Raw genomic sequence first — 16,381 nt, 5'->3', positions numbered from 1 at the left:
CTTATTTTTGTTTTCTTATGGTTTTAAGATCATTTTTATTTATCTTTAGTGTTGCAATTAATTTAATCTATTAAGTGCATGTAGTGAAACTAGTTCTCAAAGGAACATAGTTTCCTTTCTTAGGGTGTCACATTTCCTCCATTGCAATACTATTTTGAACCAACCACCTTGGGGTGTTACTTTTACACTAATTTCCATCTATTAGCACCATAAATATTATTTTTTTATGACATTGTCACTCTATTATCTTGTTATGCTACTCTTTCTTGTTTTATTTTTCATGATGCATACCTTTATTTTCCTAAGTGCATGTTTACATATGAGCATCTTTGGGCTTCCATAATCTTGTACCATCAAACAATACATATTTGTGGCTGCCTATGTGCAAGCTCATCTTGCGTAAATCTTGTTCTTTGGTCTTTTGTTTGCACATATGCTTAACTTGTATGCACATGTCATTATATTTACATAAATAATTAGAGGTTCTCTTCACACTTTTTTTGTTGTTGTAGTACTATTCTAGACTTTCAAGAAGATTATGAGTCTAATATATATATGTTGAGGTATGCCTTAACATAAATACCTGCATTTTTGTTATATATTGCTACGACTCTTCATCATCATGCTTATTTTGCTAAGACTCAAGCTATTTTTTGATATACAGTAAGTGTGTTGTTAGTAAGTATGCTATTAGTTGTTCAAGTTGTCTTTGGGTTGTTAGTGTAAAGGGCCAACACCCTTGTTATGGTGCTTTTAATATCAAAAACATTGTCTTAAATATCCTATTTTAGTATGTTTCTTTTTATAAATTTAATGTATTGTATATTATTAGATATTTGTAACTTGATTATAATTGCTTGGTTTGCTCTTATGTCCTTGTGTCTTTTTTTATTTTTTTATAAGTTCATTTCAGTCCTAAGATTATAGTTAATATTTTTTAAATAATAATATAACAATACAAATATAATATTACATCTATACTAATGTAATATATAATATTAAAATAATATAATATAAAAACATAGTAATATAATAATCTCTAAATAATAATGTAAAAATACAAATTGCATCTAACGAATCCTCGACGAAAAAAGTGAAAACCCAACATGTCTATGATGTTGAATAGGATTATATTGTTGACAAGGAGAGGGAAGATCTTAAGGATGCAGACACTTCTGAACCCTTATGGATGCTAGAAATGATAAACTGGAAGGGGAAACTGTGGCCCCTATCAACCTGGTGGACCCGAAGGAGGTCATAAAAATGGTGGGCCTAGAGGATATGGGAACCCAAGCAGCTACTACCCTGCTGAGGATGTGATGAAGATGATTGAAATTACCAAGGACAAAGTGGACCTGGAAGTGGAGACGTGGCACAATCTGGAGCAGAACAGGGAGGGCAGTGTTACTAATACTGCATTTTCACAAGGCATCCCTACCATGGAGCAAATCCAGAGTATCACCACAAAGGTCAAGACAATCCAAAACCAGATTGAAAACCTAATGTCACTTCTCAATATGAAGGCCATCACTGATGAGGTTAAAGAACTGAAACATAGGATGGACATCCGTGATACTCAAATTATCAATGTTAACAAATTTTGCCTGCAGATTCTTCATAGCTCAGCTCTAACTCTCTCCCTCTTGAGAGAGCGTAGTATAGACAATGATGCTAATAAGGAGGGTAGGGAACTGCATAAGTTCATCTTCAATGAATGGAACAGGGTCATAGATATGACAAGGGTTCGCAAGTTGACCCCTTGAGTCTAACCAAAAGAAATTCTATTAGAAAAACTAAAAAGAAAAGCAAGCTATTTCAAATATTATTTTGAATATAATTAATTTTTAATATAAATATAATAGAACTACGATTATTTAACAATTAGATTTTGTTATAAGAAAATAAAAATTATAGTGATAATAAATAAATAAATGTATTATAAAAATTAATTCTTATAGTTATCTTGTTATAATGAGAAAATTAGTTTTTGGTGTTAAACAAAAAGTTAGTTTATTTGTGAGTATAATATTTACATAAAGAATGTTGATAAGACAAAATTTTAAAATTGAAAACTAAGTTATCGGTCCGGGTACGGATTCGCAGGTTCAGCAAAAAATTTTTCTTGGGTACAGGTACAGGTTCGTCCGTACATATATACATATATTAATTATAAATTTATATATATACACATATATTATATATATTTTCAATATATACAATCCATACAAAAATAATTTTTTATTGTTTTTTGACCCGTGGGCCCCGTTTTTGGGAACCCACGGGCCTGGGTTCACCCGGGTCCTCCTGGATTCACCTGGGTCCTCTTGGATTCACCTGGGTCCTCTTGGGTTCGACCTGGGTTCCACCCGAGTCCTTCCTAGGTGGCCGGGTTCCCTGTGGGTCCTACGTTGCAGGACCCACAGGGAACCCGACTGCCTAGGAAGGACCCAAGTCGAACCCAGGTCGAACCTGGGCCAGACTAGGACCGGGCACGAACCAGGACCTGGACCCAAGCCAAAACCACAAGAACCGATAACTTAGATTGAAAAAAATAAAAGAACATATATTTATAATTAATGCAAGTCTCATACATACATATAGTTGATTCTTAAAAATCATGAATATGATTACTTAAATAATAATAATAAACTCACATTAAAGAACATTTAGATATGGATTTAAGAGATTTTTATCTTATCTAATTGTCTATAAGAAATCGTGTAACTTATTAATTCCCACTAACCAATCCTTTTTTGGGGGGTTATTTTCTTGTCTATGTAAGATCAATAATTTAGGTTCTTATCATAATACAGGTCTAGACAAGAAAAAAATAATATTCAACTTTTAATTATGCAATACAAAAAATGACAAACATTTCAAATATTTATTATTTTTAGCATGTCAATCACCTTTGAGACTTAATATTAGAATTACTATTATATTTTATTTGTTATTATTAACAAATGTCTAATACATTTGTCATTAACTTCTTTATTTTCACAATTTTAAATTTCTATGTTTTCGATATTAAATTTTAATCATTTTATGTTTTTAATTTTAAATTTTTATGTTATGTCAACATCTTTCATTATTTATTTATATTATAAATATTATACTCTTTCATAAATAAATTAATAAACTATTTGTTTAACAACAAAAAAATATTATTCTTATTATAACTAGGTACCTATAAAAGTCAATTTTTAATAATAATTTTAATTGTTTATTACCATTAGAATTTTCAACATATTAAAAAAACAAAATTTAATCACTATATAACATTTGTTATATATTAAATAAAATTTTAAAATTAAATTCATATATTTAACAGAAATATAATTATATATAGAGAGACTAATAGACTTTTAATTATTCAAAACAAGTTAAAATGAAAATAAATAATTTAATATATCATGAGATTCCTATGTGACATCATATAATAGCAAATAATATTAAGATTAACATTTTAAAAGTGGTTTGATAGAACATGAGATCAATAAATAAATATCTTGTAAAGATGGTAAAAGACTATACACAAGATTTTCTTACATAATCTTGTCTAAAAAATATTATATAAAATTTAACATATCATTAGGAAGATTATAATTCTAGTATTCACAATACACTGATTAGCACGAATCCCCTCTCTCTATCTCCTTATCTCTCTATCACTCATATATCTCTATTTCTCCCTCTCCCTCTATATCTATCTCTTCCTCTCCATCTCTCCCTCTTCCTATATACTTATCTATGTTTTTATGTCTTTATCACTATCTATATCTCTCGCTTTACCTCTTCCTCTGCCTCTACCTCTTCCTCTCTATCTCTTTACCTTTCTCTCTATCTCTCTAATATATTTTTTCCTTTTGCTTTCTTCCTCTATCTTCATCATTACTTTTATCTCCCTCTTCCTCTCACTGTATTTGCATCTCTAGTTTTATCTATTTGTATCTCTTATCATATTTATATTATTATATTATATTATATTAATATAAATGTTATATTATATTTATATTACATTTTTTATATTATTAATTTTTTAAAAATATATTATTATTTTAGACTAATATATACCCATATCCCCTTACGTTAAGTGCTTTCATTACAAGTCGCGGATATGATCCCTCTAGTCATCAGTTCTTCTCCTCCATATCGACCCTCTCCCTATCATAAGAGTGCCTTCGTCCCTCTCTTCCCTGCTCTCCTCTCCTCGAGTCATTGATCTTCCTTTTGCGCCCTTCAATATATTATTCACCGGCTAATCTACTGATGTAGTATCATTCCAGAGTGATCTCAACTTTCAGTTGCCGCACCCCCTCGAGGAGCCGAGCATGCTTTCGGGCCCCTACAAGCGAGGGGTAGGTGTCGTCCCTTCCAACGAATAGATAGAAACTTGTCCCTTGTCCCTCCCCCCCACAGGGGGATCACTCTGGAATGATACTACATCAGTAGATTAGCCGGTGAATAATATATTGAAGGGCGCGAAAGGAAGATCTCAACTTTTAGTTGCCGCACCCCCCTGAGGAGCCGAGCATGCTTTCTGGCCCCTACAAGTGGGGGGCAGGTGTCGTCCCTTCCAGCCAATAGATAGAAACTTGTACCTTGTCCCTCCCCCCCCACAGGGGGCAGGGAGGCCTAGCCCAGGGTAGGTGTCCCTTGTCCCTTTGTCCCTTCCTTCCAATAAAAAAACTTGTAGTTTCCTAAATGTCCCACCCTTTCATCATAATTATATTGCATTGTGTCATTGTTTCACCTTTCGCATCTCCACCGACACCACCAACATAATAGATTAGGCCAAACCTTTTTAAAAAAAAACAATGATCTTGTAAGTGAGATGGTTTTATGACAAAAAAAAACTCAATACAACCATAATAGCAAATTGAGCATTCTAATAATTTAAAAACCTCTAATAATATATACTAGCAATTGCACCAAAAAGAGGTGCAATAGTTACGTCAATAGTAAAATATAATTTGAATAGTATATTGGAGAGTATAAATCAAATTGATTAAATCAAAGAAAAAAATGACAGTGGCATTCATTAGAGTGGAATTTAAAGAAAAAAATGTAGAATAGCTCATTGAAATGGAAAGTGGTTTCCCACAACATAAGAACTGAGTTAGAGGATTCATAGACAAAATGATTTATTTATTTTACCATAATGACACCATCCAAGTTGAAGTCAACATAGTCAATTACAGATTTACAGGATTGGGAATCCTTAATGAGCACACTCTCATTACCTTAAGTTTTAGAAAAAATGCCAAATTTGTTCTATTTAAAGACAACTTTGTAAGTTCATTTTCTTCTTTATTAAAACGTTAAACAATATTCCCATAGAATTGTAGGGGGCTTAAAAGAGTAGTAATTAATTCGCACAACAAAGGCAAACTGAAAGGCAAGCTTCATTGAAAACTTACTATTGGAAGAGCGTGGGTATTTATTGTTTGTGTCATGCTCCTTGGTCGGACAGTCTAGTTTCTCTTGGATCATGTCCAATTAAGCTAGCACGGTTCATTTTAACATACCAACATTAAGAGGGTTTTCCCCGGCCACCCTAATTCCCATGAATATAGATGTAAACCCTAAATATAACATCTACACAGAAACCACAAAATTACTGTGTTCTTCCCTTCTCTTTTCTTTTCTGTCGTTGTGCTTCATTGCAAAACTCTCTACTTTTACGATTTATTGTTTATAAACTCATATTGGAACCGTCCTCCTACCACCCCGTTCTTCTGAAATCTAGTACCACTGTGCAAGGAAAATACAAAAATCTCAAAATCGTTGCAGATTCCTTGTGATGATACTGTTCCCTTATTGTGTACGTGTGTGTAGATCTTGGGTTCAAGTCACACATTATACCAAAAGTAAGCTTTCTCAATCTAACAAACGCTCCAGGAAGTAAGCAATGGCTCTAAAGGAGCTAGAAAAGAAATAGGAGAAACTCCGCCATCAAAGCACACAAATACTTTTCTAAGATAATTATTTTTTTCTCCTCATGTACCCGTCAGACATCTTATAAATTACTTACTTCTTTTTCCTGCTTTTCATTTTCTTTTTAAATTGATTTAAGACTCATATATCACGGTCTACTTTAGTATAAATCTTCTTTTATGTGCTTTTCATTTGCCTAAGGGTTCGAATGTGAAATTTAAGCTGGAAGCCCCTGTATACAAAAACAGAATCCCAAAAAATGCTTCATCACAAAAACTTGTCCATCCCCGCCCTCGATCTTACAATAGGTGAGCGTTAAACATGTATTTTATGCAGACAGTTATGTTTTACTCAAATCTTTGTGCAACACATAACTATTTTTCCTCACTGAAACTGACTATTCAGATTTACCTTTATATAATCTCGCAAAGGAAACAACTGCTTGCAAAGTTCTCACGAAAGAAAATCTTATTTCGCCACAGAAGACGTATGGAAACCAAAAAATAAAGAAATATAAAGAATAAATAAAAAAAGCACATCTTTGATTTTGTCACTGCAAACGACGCAGAGGTGATGCACCAGCCATGAGCTTTTTATATAATATTTATATAAAAAAATTTATTTCTTTCACAATTATATTTTTTTTACCTAGATGCTTCAATACATACGAAATTTAGCGAGAGTGATTTATTTAAATATGAGATATATTTAATTAAAATTTTGTTATTCATTAACTATCCATATAAATCTATTATGCTAGAAAACATCACATTAGACAAATAAAACAAATGACATACATAATATAAGTGGCTGACATGGGAAAGGAGATAGTGATTACCTATATTTTAAGATTTCTAACCAAGCATTCAAATTCCACATAAAACAAGTTTGAAACTTAATAAAAATGTTCTACATTTTAAAATATGAAGTATTTCAAATAGTATTTAGTGTCTGCAATGTACTGACTACGAAACGCAGGCAGAGGAAATACGAAACCAATGGAGCTGGCAAGACTGCGTCTCACAAGTTTGCAGGTTAAACATAAATTTTTCGGAGTTGATGGTGTATTTGCAGGCAATGGCTACGCAGCGGACAAAACGGCCCGCACCATGCCATGCCATGCCATGCCATGCCCCCATGTGATGACGTGACTACCCCGTCCAATCAAACCCTCTGTGCCATCTCTAGTCCTTTTCGAACATTTTTTCATTTTTTTTTGGCAAGTCCGTGGGTGTGGGGGATTTTTTTTTTTCAAAGTATGATTATATTTTTAAATTAAAATAATTTATTTTAATTGTTTTTAGAATTTTTTATTTTTTTTATTTTAATTTTTTTATAATTTTTTATAATAAGTATGACATCTTCTAAAGTTTAATATTTTTAGAATAATTAAACATATAATATATGATACATAAAGAAAAATTGCACATAAGTAAAAATTTAATTCAAACTATAACTTATTGCTCAAATTTACCAAAAAAATGTATATAAATTACACACAAGTAAAAAAATTAAATTCAAACTATGTAAATATTGCATCTAGATTGACATTGTCCCAAAAGGATTGGACGGTCACATCATCACATGGGGGCATGGCATGGCATGGGGCCGGGCCGTTTTGTCCGCTGCGCATTGGACGGTCACGTCATCACATGGGAGCATGGCATGGCATGGGGTCGGGCCGTTTTGTCCACTGTGTGCAGCGGACAAAACAGCCCGACCGGCATCCAATCAAACTATCCATGCCATTAAAATAAATTATTTTAATTTAAAAATATAATCGTCCTTTGAAAAAATAAATTTCCCCCACACCTACCGATAAAAAAAAATGAAAAAATGTCAGAAAAAGACTGGAAATGACACGGAGGGTTTGATTAGATGGGGCGGTCACGTCATCACATGGGGACATGGCATGGCATGGCATGGGGCGGGCCGTTATGTCCGCTGCGTAGCCATTGCCCTGAAAAAGATGCAGATAACCGGGCAAGGTTTGCCTTACGCATGGCAAGGGTTTCTCCTCTAACGAGTGGGAGGGGTTTCCCATCTAACGCGTTGGTAAATGGTTGACACTGTGCTGGAAATGGCGTGCCCACGTGCTTCCTGCGCCCCACGCATTTCCATCATGGCGTCCAACCTTGCTGGCGACCACCATCGCCCCTGCAATGTCTAAAATGGATTCACATAAAGACATTAAAAGTCTAGATTAAAAATAAATGAGCTCCGCTAGGGTTTGCAGACGAGTATCTGGTGGAGGCGATCTAAAGAATGGAGGCCATGAAAATTAAATGCGGATGAAGCAAATGGAGATAGCCATCTGGTTCTACCTGGGTGTTTTGGGGTTATTTCCCTCTACGATTTTCTTGGTGGGTTTGGCCGCTTTTCCTGTTCCTGGCTTGGAGGCTGTCGCATTGGTGTTTTGCTAGCTGAGACAGGTTTATCAGGTTTGGATATCTCTTTCCCCTGCTACTGCCTATGTGGAGGTCTCCGTGGGTATTGGCTCTTGGGTACACGGTATGGTATTCCATTTAACTTTCAATTCCTAAGTATATTCGTGAAAGGTGCCAGCATGGGAGTCCTGACAGAATTATGGACCTCAATGAAGCCTGCAAATGGAGGAAAAACCATAGCATATGATCTCATGGAATGAGCAGAAAAGAGGAGGGAGGAATAAAATGGATTTGGGGAAGGATTTTATAGTTGCCAGGAAAATAAAATGGGCAAGTGTAAAAAGACAAATTCCCCTGACAATTCTATTATATTCCTTGTGAAAGCCAAAATGGGGAGCTTGGGAACCATGTATGGAAATCCATTGACATGTAAAGGACCATTGAATGGCGTGAAGAGGAGAGAACTTGTGCGTTAGTGAACATTGGGTTGATGTGCCTGTGGTGCTGACTCGGTCTTGTAGTATGGTGATTGTGTGTCGACTTTGTTGATGTGCTGCGTGGAACCAACCACGAATATTGTCTCATGGATAAGGAATTGTGCAGTATATGGAAGAAATGACTAGTGCTAAATTTGGAGCTCTCGAAGATGGCATGGACATCCATAAAAGAATAAAAGAAGGGAGTTGTTGAAAAGGCTTCAAAAACTTTGAAGAAAACGCAATTGGTAGGTGAAAAGCCAGGCTTCACAGTAGCTGCCAGTATACTCCCAAATGAGATCTAGGCGCTGCCAGGTTGGATACTAAACCACAGTGTTGTTGTTCATTATAAACGATAATGGATTGTTCATTCACATATACATTGTCAAAAAAAAGTCAATTGCATTATGGGTGTTGGATAGGAGATTTATCTTTTTTGGTGAAGATTATATTGTGATGAATTTAGTAAAGGCATGCATATTATCCATGTTTACCATTTTCTTTTTGATTCAGTTGGATTTAAATTAAGAATTTTGACTAGTGGGTATATTTTCCAGAATGAATTTAGAGACAGTCTTATCAATTCATGTGTTGGGTTCAACTTTACTGGTTTTTTAAAAGCTTATTCATGGGGTTTTGTAAAAGCTTATTCATGGGGTTTGATAAGTGCGTATACTGTCCTGTATAAAAATAGAGATGGGTTTATATTGATTTGTGCAGCATTATCACAATTTGTAATTAGTACATGGAAATTTAGATTGTAAATCTTTTATTTGTTCATACAATTTCGTGTTGAGATGGGCATTGAATATGTTTGCAAAGGATCCCGATTTTGTCGAGGGTTCTGTGCTTTTTTTTCCTTTCTGATGTTTGTGCTGTCAAAGCTTTGAACAAATTGGAAATTGAAATGTGGAAGGCCGTGCCATTCATATTCTGTTATTTATTTTTCATACATAGATGTGGCAATCTGCAGTTGTGTGTTTCATTTGAAAGGATTACATTATCTGTACTGATGATGCTAGCAAAATTATTTGAATGGCAGCTATTTTCCATGCTGTAAATGTATTTTCATGGAGTTATGATTTGAAGCAGAAAGGTAAGTAATGTTTGTTTTGATGAGAGGAAGTTATGTATAATGCTTTTTATTTTTTTAAATAATAAATTTTGGTCTAATTTGCCTTTTGAACCATATTTATGGCTCTTATCAAACATATCTTCATGTTAATATCTGAAGGCTTTAAATTAATAAACTAAAGTGAACTATGTAATTTTTTATTTCTTCATGTTATAGAATAATCATCTAAATGATAACATTGCAAAAAAAAATAGTCACAGTTTCATCAATAATGTTTATTTGGTTCAGTGGATGTTCATCCAGATTGGTATAAAACTAAACCTGAATGACAAGTCAAGACATGGGGATGCATATCAGAACCCCGCTACTTTTTACAAAGTTGGTATCTGCAATGATGTTCCTACCTTATTTGGCAATATCTACTTCTGGAGTTTAAAGACTCTGACAAAAACTCCAAATGGTACATGGTTTCAACAGTCCTCGCCATGCTTTGTTTAATTGAAATGTATAGTTGTGTAGATGTGAGTCAATGGAACTTATGGAAGCAAAAATTCATGGTTTATGCTTTTATAAACAAGTACACACTATTTTACAGAAAGCGACTTGTGTTGCTTGTACCTTAGGTTATACCCAATATAATCTGTCCAAATCTAAATCGGTTTTGAAACATGTTTGCATGGGGATAGGTTAATTAGGTGCTAAATTAGTGTAAATAAAATTTGTTTGTTCCATTGTGATTGTATGCATTTCTGAGGATGATGCGAACCAAAACACATACTATACCTTACAGTAAGCTAGTAGTTCTCTGTTTGTTTGGTTATATCCAAGGCAAAACTTTATTAATTTTGAAGCATGCTGAAGTGGGAAATTCTTGTAAACCAATTTGTTTGTTCCATTGTCATTGTATGCATTTTCAAGAATAGTGCGACTCACAACTGTTACTGTATCTGTAAGATTCTTACCTCACTGCATCGATATTCTAGGATGTGTTTAGGTCGCTTGTCTTGATCTCTCTGATAATGAGCCAGATATATTTAAAGTACTAGTGTAGAAAATAAGGCCACAAGGAGTGAGGTTTGTATCCTATTCTTTTTTTTTTGTCAGTGTATCCTGTTCTTTTATGTCATTCAGTTTATCTTAATTGGATTTGCTGCGTGAAGAGGAATTTCAATATTATTCCACAGACTAACTTCACAAATCTACAATGCAGACTGTTCAATAGGTGATGCAAGGATGATCCAAGCCATCTGTCTGTAGGATTTTCCTGATTGTAAGATACACAAGCCACATCAGCCTGATGTGTGAAATAGCAGGAAATTGCTGTATTAGTTTGAAAGAATGCATCTGTACAGTATGTGAAGTTGATGATTTCAAACTTGCGACCTTGTGTTTATGCAACTTTCATGTTTTAAGTGTAATTGTGTTTAATATCATTATATAATGGACATTTACAAGGAAATGGTCTCATTTTCTATCAATGGCATATATATATGTGAACTGTGAGATTTTTGATTGTGTAGTATACAAGTGGTGGTTATGTAATCCGGTTTTCATTTCATCCTATTTATGGTGAAAACAATGTTCACAGTGGTTCAATGTTATAGTCCATCTGTGATCATATCATGACACAGCTCTCACACATCTTTTGTACCAAAAGATTTGAATCTGTTACCAACAATTTTTTATAGGAGTTTGATATGATGTAGGTGCATTTTCAGGCAGGATGTTCTTCATGTTCATCTATGAATTTCTATCGGCGTTACACATTCGACCTTTGTCAGGTCCAACCACTAGTATTATCCTTTTTTAGAAAGCTTCTTAGAGGTGTTTGTTCCTAAGCACCACTAGTCTCTTTATTGTAAGAATAAATATCAAGGTGAAAATTTTCTTCTACAAGTTAAAAATTTTCAAGAACAAAATCATGAACAAAAGATAAATTATGAAAATAGAAATTAATTTTGTCTAATATTTTCAATTCAATTGACTTTTACTTAGATTTTAAAAAATGGATTTCATAATTTTCTTCCAATACAGTAAAAATAAACAATTTTAAATTACAATCCAAAATTTATGATTGGGATAGTACACAACTAACTATTCTCTCTCAAAATCAACTAATGAATCGAGAACTAGAAATACATTGAAAGGAAATACAAAAAGAAAAAAAAACTAAGAAATGTTTTGCACGACCTTGGGCGACGATGGCATACAAATAATAACTATCGACTAATATGCACTGCACTCTATGCTTTCCACCATGATTGGCATCCCATGTTGAGGATTTAGAGTGAGGAAGGCTGCAGGTGCATGCCTGTACCTACTGCTCACACTAAATCTGAACCTCTTCACTATCATAGTCACCACAACCTTTGTTTCTAATAAGGCATAGTTCTGCCCTATGCACGCTCTTGGCCCACCAGAAAATGGAATGAAGGCGTACGGATGATTGCTTGTAGCTTTGCTTATTCCATCTCTGAAACGCTCTGGCCTGAACTCATTTGCATCATTTCCCCAGTATCTGGGATCCCTGTGCACTGATAATATGTCTCCCACCACATTCACACCCTTGGGAATTATAAAATCATCTCTTAATCTTAATTCTTTGAATGCCTGCCTGGCGACCCCTACTACAGGTGGGTACAACCTCAGCGTCTCGTTCAGTATCATCCCAATCTGTCAAAAACAAATTTGCTAAATTAATTCCGATATGTTTCTCTTAGGAAGGTATTCTACCTTAAATTTGATTATCATACTTACAATTTTTAGCTTTCCTAAATAATCCATGTTGGGATTGCCATTTCCACAGATTGCAGTGGCTTCTTCGTGAGCTTTTTGTTGCCAATCCTGGTTGAGTGCCAACAGGAGTATTGTCCACGATATCAGAACACTTGTGGTTTCTCTACCTCCCAAGAAGAATGCTTTGCACTCGTCCATTACTTGCTGTTGTTTGTTGCTAATATTCTTGTCATCTGAAGAAAACTTCCCTGTTTCTGAGAGTATCAAGCCAAGAAGATCATCCCCATATGACCCACGATCTTTTCTTTTTTCTATAATCTGCATCAAGTTATTTTCCAATCTTCTACTCCGTTTCCAAGCCTCCAGATTTGAAGGTATGGGAATATAACTTTTTTGGAGAAAAAATGAACTCGAATGAGTCTTTACTATGTTAAAAACAAACCAAATGTCAAATTGTACTTTCGAAAAAATCTAATAGTTAATCATTTCATACCTGGAACCTGGCAGCCACAGATATCGAATATTGTGGTTCATTATCTCCTCTAATCCTCTCATGTCGTCGCATATTTCCTTTCCCTCTCTATTGTATGTAATGTCCCCTTTCCAATCTGTCTTGGAATTTACTCCTATTGAATACTTGCACTTGGATTTTGTAATAGATATAATTCAGATTGTTAATTGTTATTTCTGATGTAAAAAACAGTACACACAGATGTTATGGATGGTAATGTTTTAACAGCAATGTCTGATATAATTATGCTATTAATGTCCGTACATGATATTTTCTGCAACTGTGCTACGTTTGATAAGAATAACAATAATAGGCCACTGTATATGATTGCCTGAAAATGATCTATTGCCTGAAAATGATCTATCTCCTCCCCCTTGTTGACGTGATACTTGTGCCTCTATATACCCTGTGCTAGTGTGGAAGGTCACAAGGATGAGACGCATCTCGTGTCTCTTGTTGACCGTTCTCCTTCAATATACTTAATGGCACGTATTAGTTTAGGATAATTGCATTATTAACTTTATTATGCTGATCGTATAACTCCTCAATGGGGACATGACATTGTAGTCCATTGAAAATCCGACCCTCATTAAAATTTCTGCAGTAAGCCTGTCCATGAAAGCAGTTAGTTCTAATTCACAAGGCCTCTCTGCAGCTTCCTTGATAATCTCATTCTATTCCTTTACCAATTGATTTGTACACATTGACATGATGTCAACTGAGGCCTGTAAAGTGTACACAAAAATTCTCATTAGTAAGACGAGATTCAAAAGGCCACAAAAATCTTTTTTGAAAAACATGTTCACAAAGGTATAATTGTACAGAAATAAGACATGAATGTAAAGAGAAGGAAGTGAAGAACATGATTATAGAAGATTCAAAGGACCACCTTAAGCTTTTCCATGTGAAAAGCAGGCGCCATAATTCTGCGCTGGTGAGACCACTTTTGACCATTGGTGGTGGAAAGTCCATTGCCCATTGCCACAGAAAGCATCTTCTTTGTCATTGGAGACCTTCCGCAGTCAGCAGAGTGCTTGGAAGAAACAAGTTCCCTGACGAGCTCGGCATCGGTAAGAACAATACTCGGCTCATAACCAAACCATAAAAAAAATTTATCTCCTGCACAACAATTTATCCAGACATAAGAACATAGAACCCAAATCTTTTAAGAAACAAAACAGACATCTGTGAGAAAGAGACCATATATCTGCGACCACTTGGCTATATAAGGAGAAATTCTGTTTCTGATGTCATGGTTTATGGAAGGCATATCTGTAAGCATCGGCTGCTGCAATAAGTTTGCAATTTCAACAAGATTTCCAATCATGATTCGGGGAGGAGGACCTTTGAAGCCCTGTTTTTGCAGAGCTTTGTAAATCTTCCATGGCCTCCATAAGTACTTTATCAGAAACTGTATAAAATATGGGCATAACCCGATCAAAATTATGACTAAGAAATAATTTACAGCTTCCTTTAGTAGATTCATAAAGCCCACGGCAATAAGAATGCAGTTATAAAAACAAAGCATTAATTTGAAATCCTTAGGACTGCGCATTAGCATCATTGCCGATCGATTCATTTATCATGAGAAAAAATTCAGTAGAAAAGGCTAAAGATCAATACGTCATATATGGGCTTGATAGTTTGCTACGTATCCTTAAGTGGCTATCAAATTTGATTGATCATCCAGATCAATCAAAATAATGTGAAAGGATACGAATTAAATGAAAAAACCTTAAAGGAAATTTTTTTGAATAGACATTTTTAAGTTTCTTCTTCTCTCTTTAATTTTTTTTTGAAGCTATTGACACAGAAATATTTAACTCTTGAAGAAATGGCTAAAACAATTTAACCGATAAGGGCGAATTTTGTGGAATCATGTGCTGAACCAAAATTTCGGCTATTTTCGTGTCATTAAGACAATTTTTATCACTGCAAATTGGCACTCGTTTTACACGTTCACATTTCATTAGTCAAAAATTGCAGCCGTAAGTAACGTGGAGGAACAATAACGTGGAGGAAAAATAACGCTGTTTATTATGTCAAGAAAAGAATCTTTTATTTATTTTCTAATCAGCGGATAGGCTACATATATTGTGAACTTTCAGCCTGATACCTGTTTCACGCTGCAAAACCAGACTCTTTACCGGTAAATGTCGCCAGAATATTACAAGTTGGAAAATTGAAATCCATTTGAGGCAAATGCATTACTGCAAGTTGTTTGCTACTTGCATAGAAAAAACATTCAGAATCAAATCTTCTGGCAGTATAAATCAAATCTCCCGGTCATAGAAATCAAATCTTCGAGCAATACAATATCAAATCAATGTAAAAATATTAAAATTAGTAGCTGGAATGCATTCGCATTTTTACTCCCACCGCCCTGAATTTCATTCATAGGCATTCCAGTTTATGTCTACTGTAATTGTTGATTCACTGTCCTAGTTAATTTCCTACTTATTTGTTTATTATGAAGAAAGTTGTGAGATATGTTGTTTTTTTTTTTTTTCAATCTTGTTCACGCCTTATTTTATTTTTTGATTTTGCAATCCAGAAGTTACCGTTTTGGCTTCAGACAAATATGGCAGACTATAAATAGGTGATCTTTATTACATACAAATCTAAGGTAAAAGTAAAAATGTTTTATTTTTTTATATTATATATTTATTTTATTCACAGATTCTTAGGGATTTTTAGTTGTCTATTTGAATCTTTCCATGGAGAGTATAAGAAATGATGTCCTTCTACAGAGTTATATAGTTGTACATTCTTATCAAAATAAAAAATCAAACTTATTTCAAAATATAATTTTTTTGTTTTGGAATCAACTGTCGTTTTGTCTGACATAATATACTAGTTTTACTATAGGACATGAACAAGATTTCAATGTATATACAAAAAAAAAATCTAAACCTGAGAAAATTGTAGAAATACACAAATATGACATAGGTTAGTCCTCTACGATACTAACAAGTTAGAATACATTTTAGTTGGGATTTAATCTACTAATAGAAAAATATAAACTGTAAGATTGCAATCCACAAAAATGTTATAAGACAAGTAATATACTTATTTTCATTACGAATGTGTCTCATATTTATACATCTATGATGATCTTTATAAAAAAAAAATTCCAAGGTGGATTTTCTAGCTCATAGCGTTACAACTATTATCATAATTGTTAATTTGTCCTAGAAAAACATCAAATTGGATGAAGGAAAGCTTGTTTTCTATTTGCATGATGTTGTCATGTTGATTT

At 34.1% G+C, this 16,381-nt stretch overlaps 1 protein-coding gene and 1 long non-coding RNA gene across 2 annotated transcripts; one reads left to right on the top strand and one right to left on the bottom strand.

Moving 5' to 3' along the window:
* Positions 1–7,825: 7,825 nt before the first annotated feature.
* On the top strand, positions 7,826–11,334 carry LOC131053470 (uncharacterized). The gene is made up of 2 exons (XR_009107694.2): positions 7,826–9,115; positions 11,086–11,334. It is a non-coding gene; the product is annotated as an uncharacterized LOC131053470 (long non-coding RNA).
* Positions 11,335–12,101: 767 nt separating this feature from the next.
* On the bottom strand, positions 12,102–13,422 carry LOC131875187 (cytochrome P450 709B1-like). The gene is made up of 3 exons (XM_059219229.1): positions 13,105–13,422; positions 12,633–12,999; positions 12,102–12,548 (listed from the first exon to the last, which is right to left on the bottom strand). The coding sequence occupies exons 1-3, from the start codon at positions 13,164–13,166 to the stop codon at positions 12,102–12,104; spliced, it is 876 nt and encodes a 291-aa protein (XP_059075212.1). The 5' UTR covers positions 13,167–13,422.
* Positions 13,423–16,381: the final 2,959 nt, after the last annotated feature.

The sequence above is a fragment of the Cryptomeria japonica genome, chromosome 4 (genome assembly GCF_030272615.1).
Source record: "Cryptomeria japonica chromosome 4, Sugi_1.0, whole genome shotgun sequence".
Classification (NCBI taxonomy): domain Eukaryota; kingdom Viridiplantae; phylum Streptophyta; class Pinopsida; order Cupressales; family Cupressaceae; genus Cryptomeria; species Cryptomeria japonica.
The sequence above is the reverse complement of the archived record's forward strand: the minus strand, read 5'-3'. Positions and strand labels throughout refer to the sequence as shown.

Coding starts and splice junctions, on each gene's coding strand:
- LOC131875187 (XM_059219229.1), bottom strand. CDS start 13,166: ATGAGAGGATTAGAGGAGATAATGAACCACAATATTCGATATCTGTGG. Junction 13,000..13,104: donor CTGTGGCTGCCAGGTTCCAG/GTATGAAATGAT, acceptor TCTCCAAAAAAG/TTATATTCCCATACCTTCAA. Junction 12,549..12,632: donor ATTTAGGAAAGCTAAAAATT/GTAAGTATGATA, acceptor TGTTTTTGACAG/ATTGGGATGATACTGAACGA.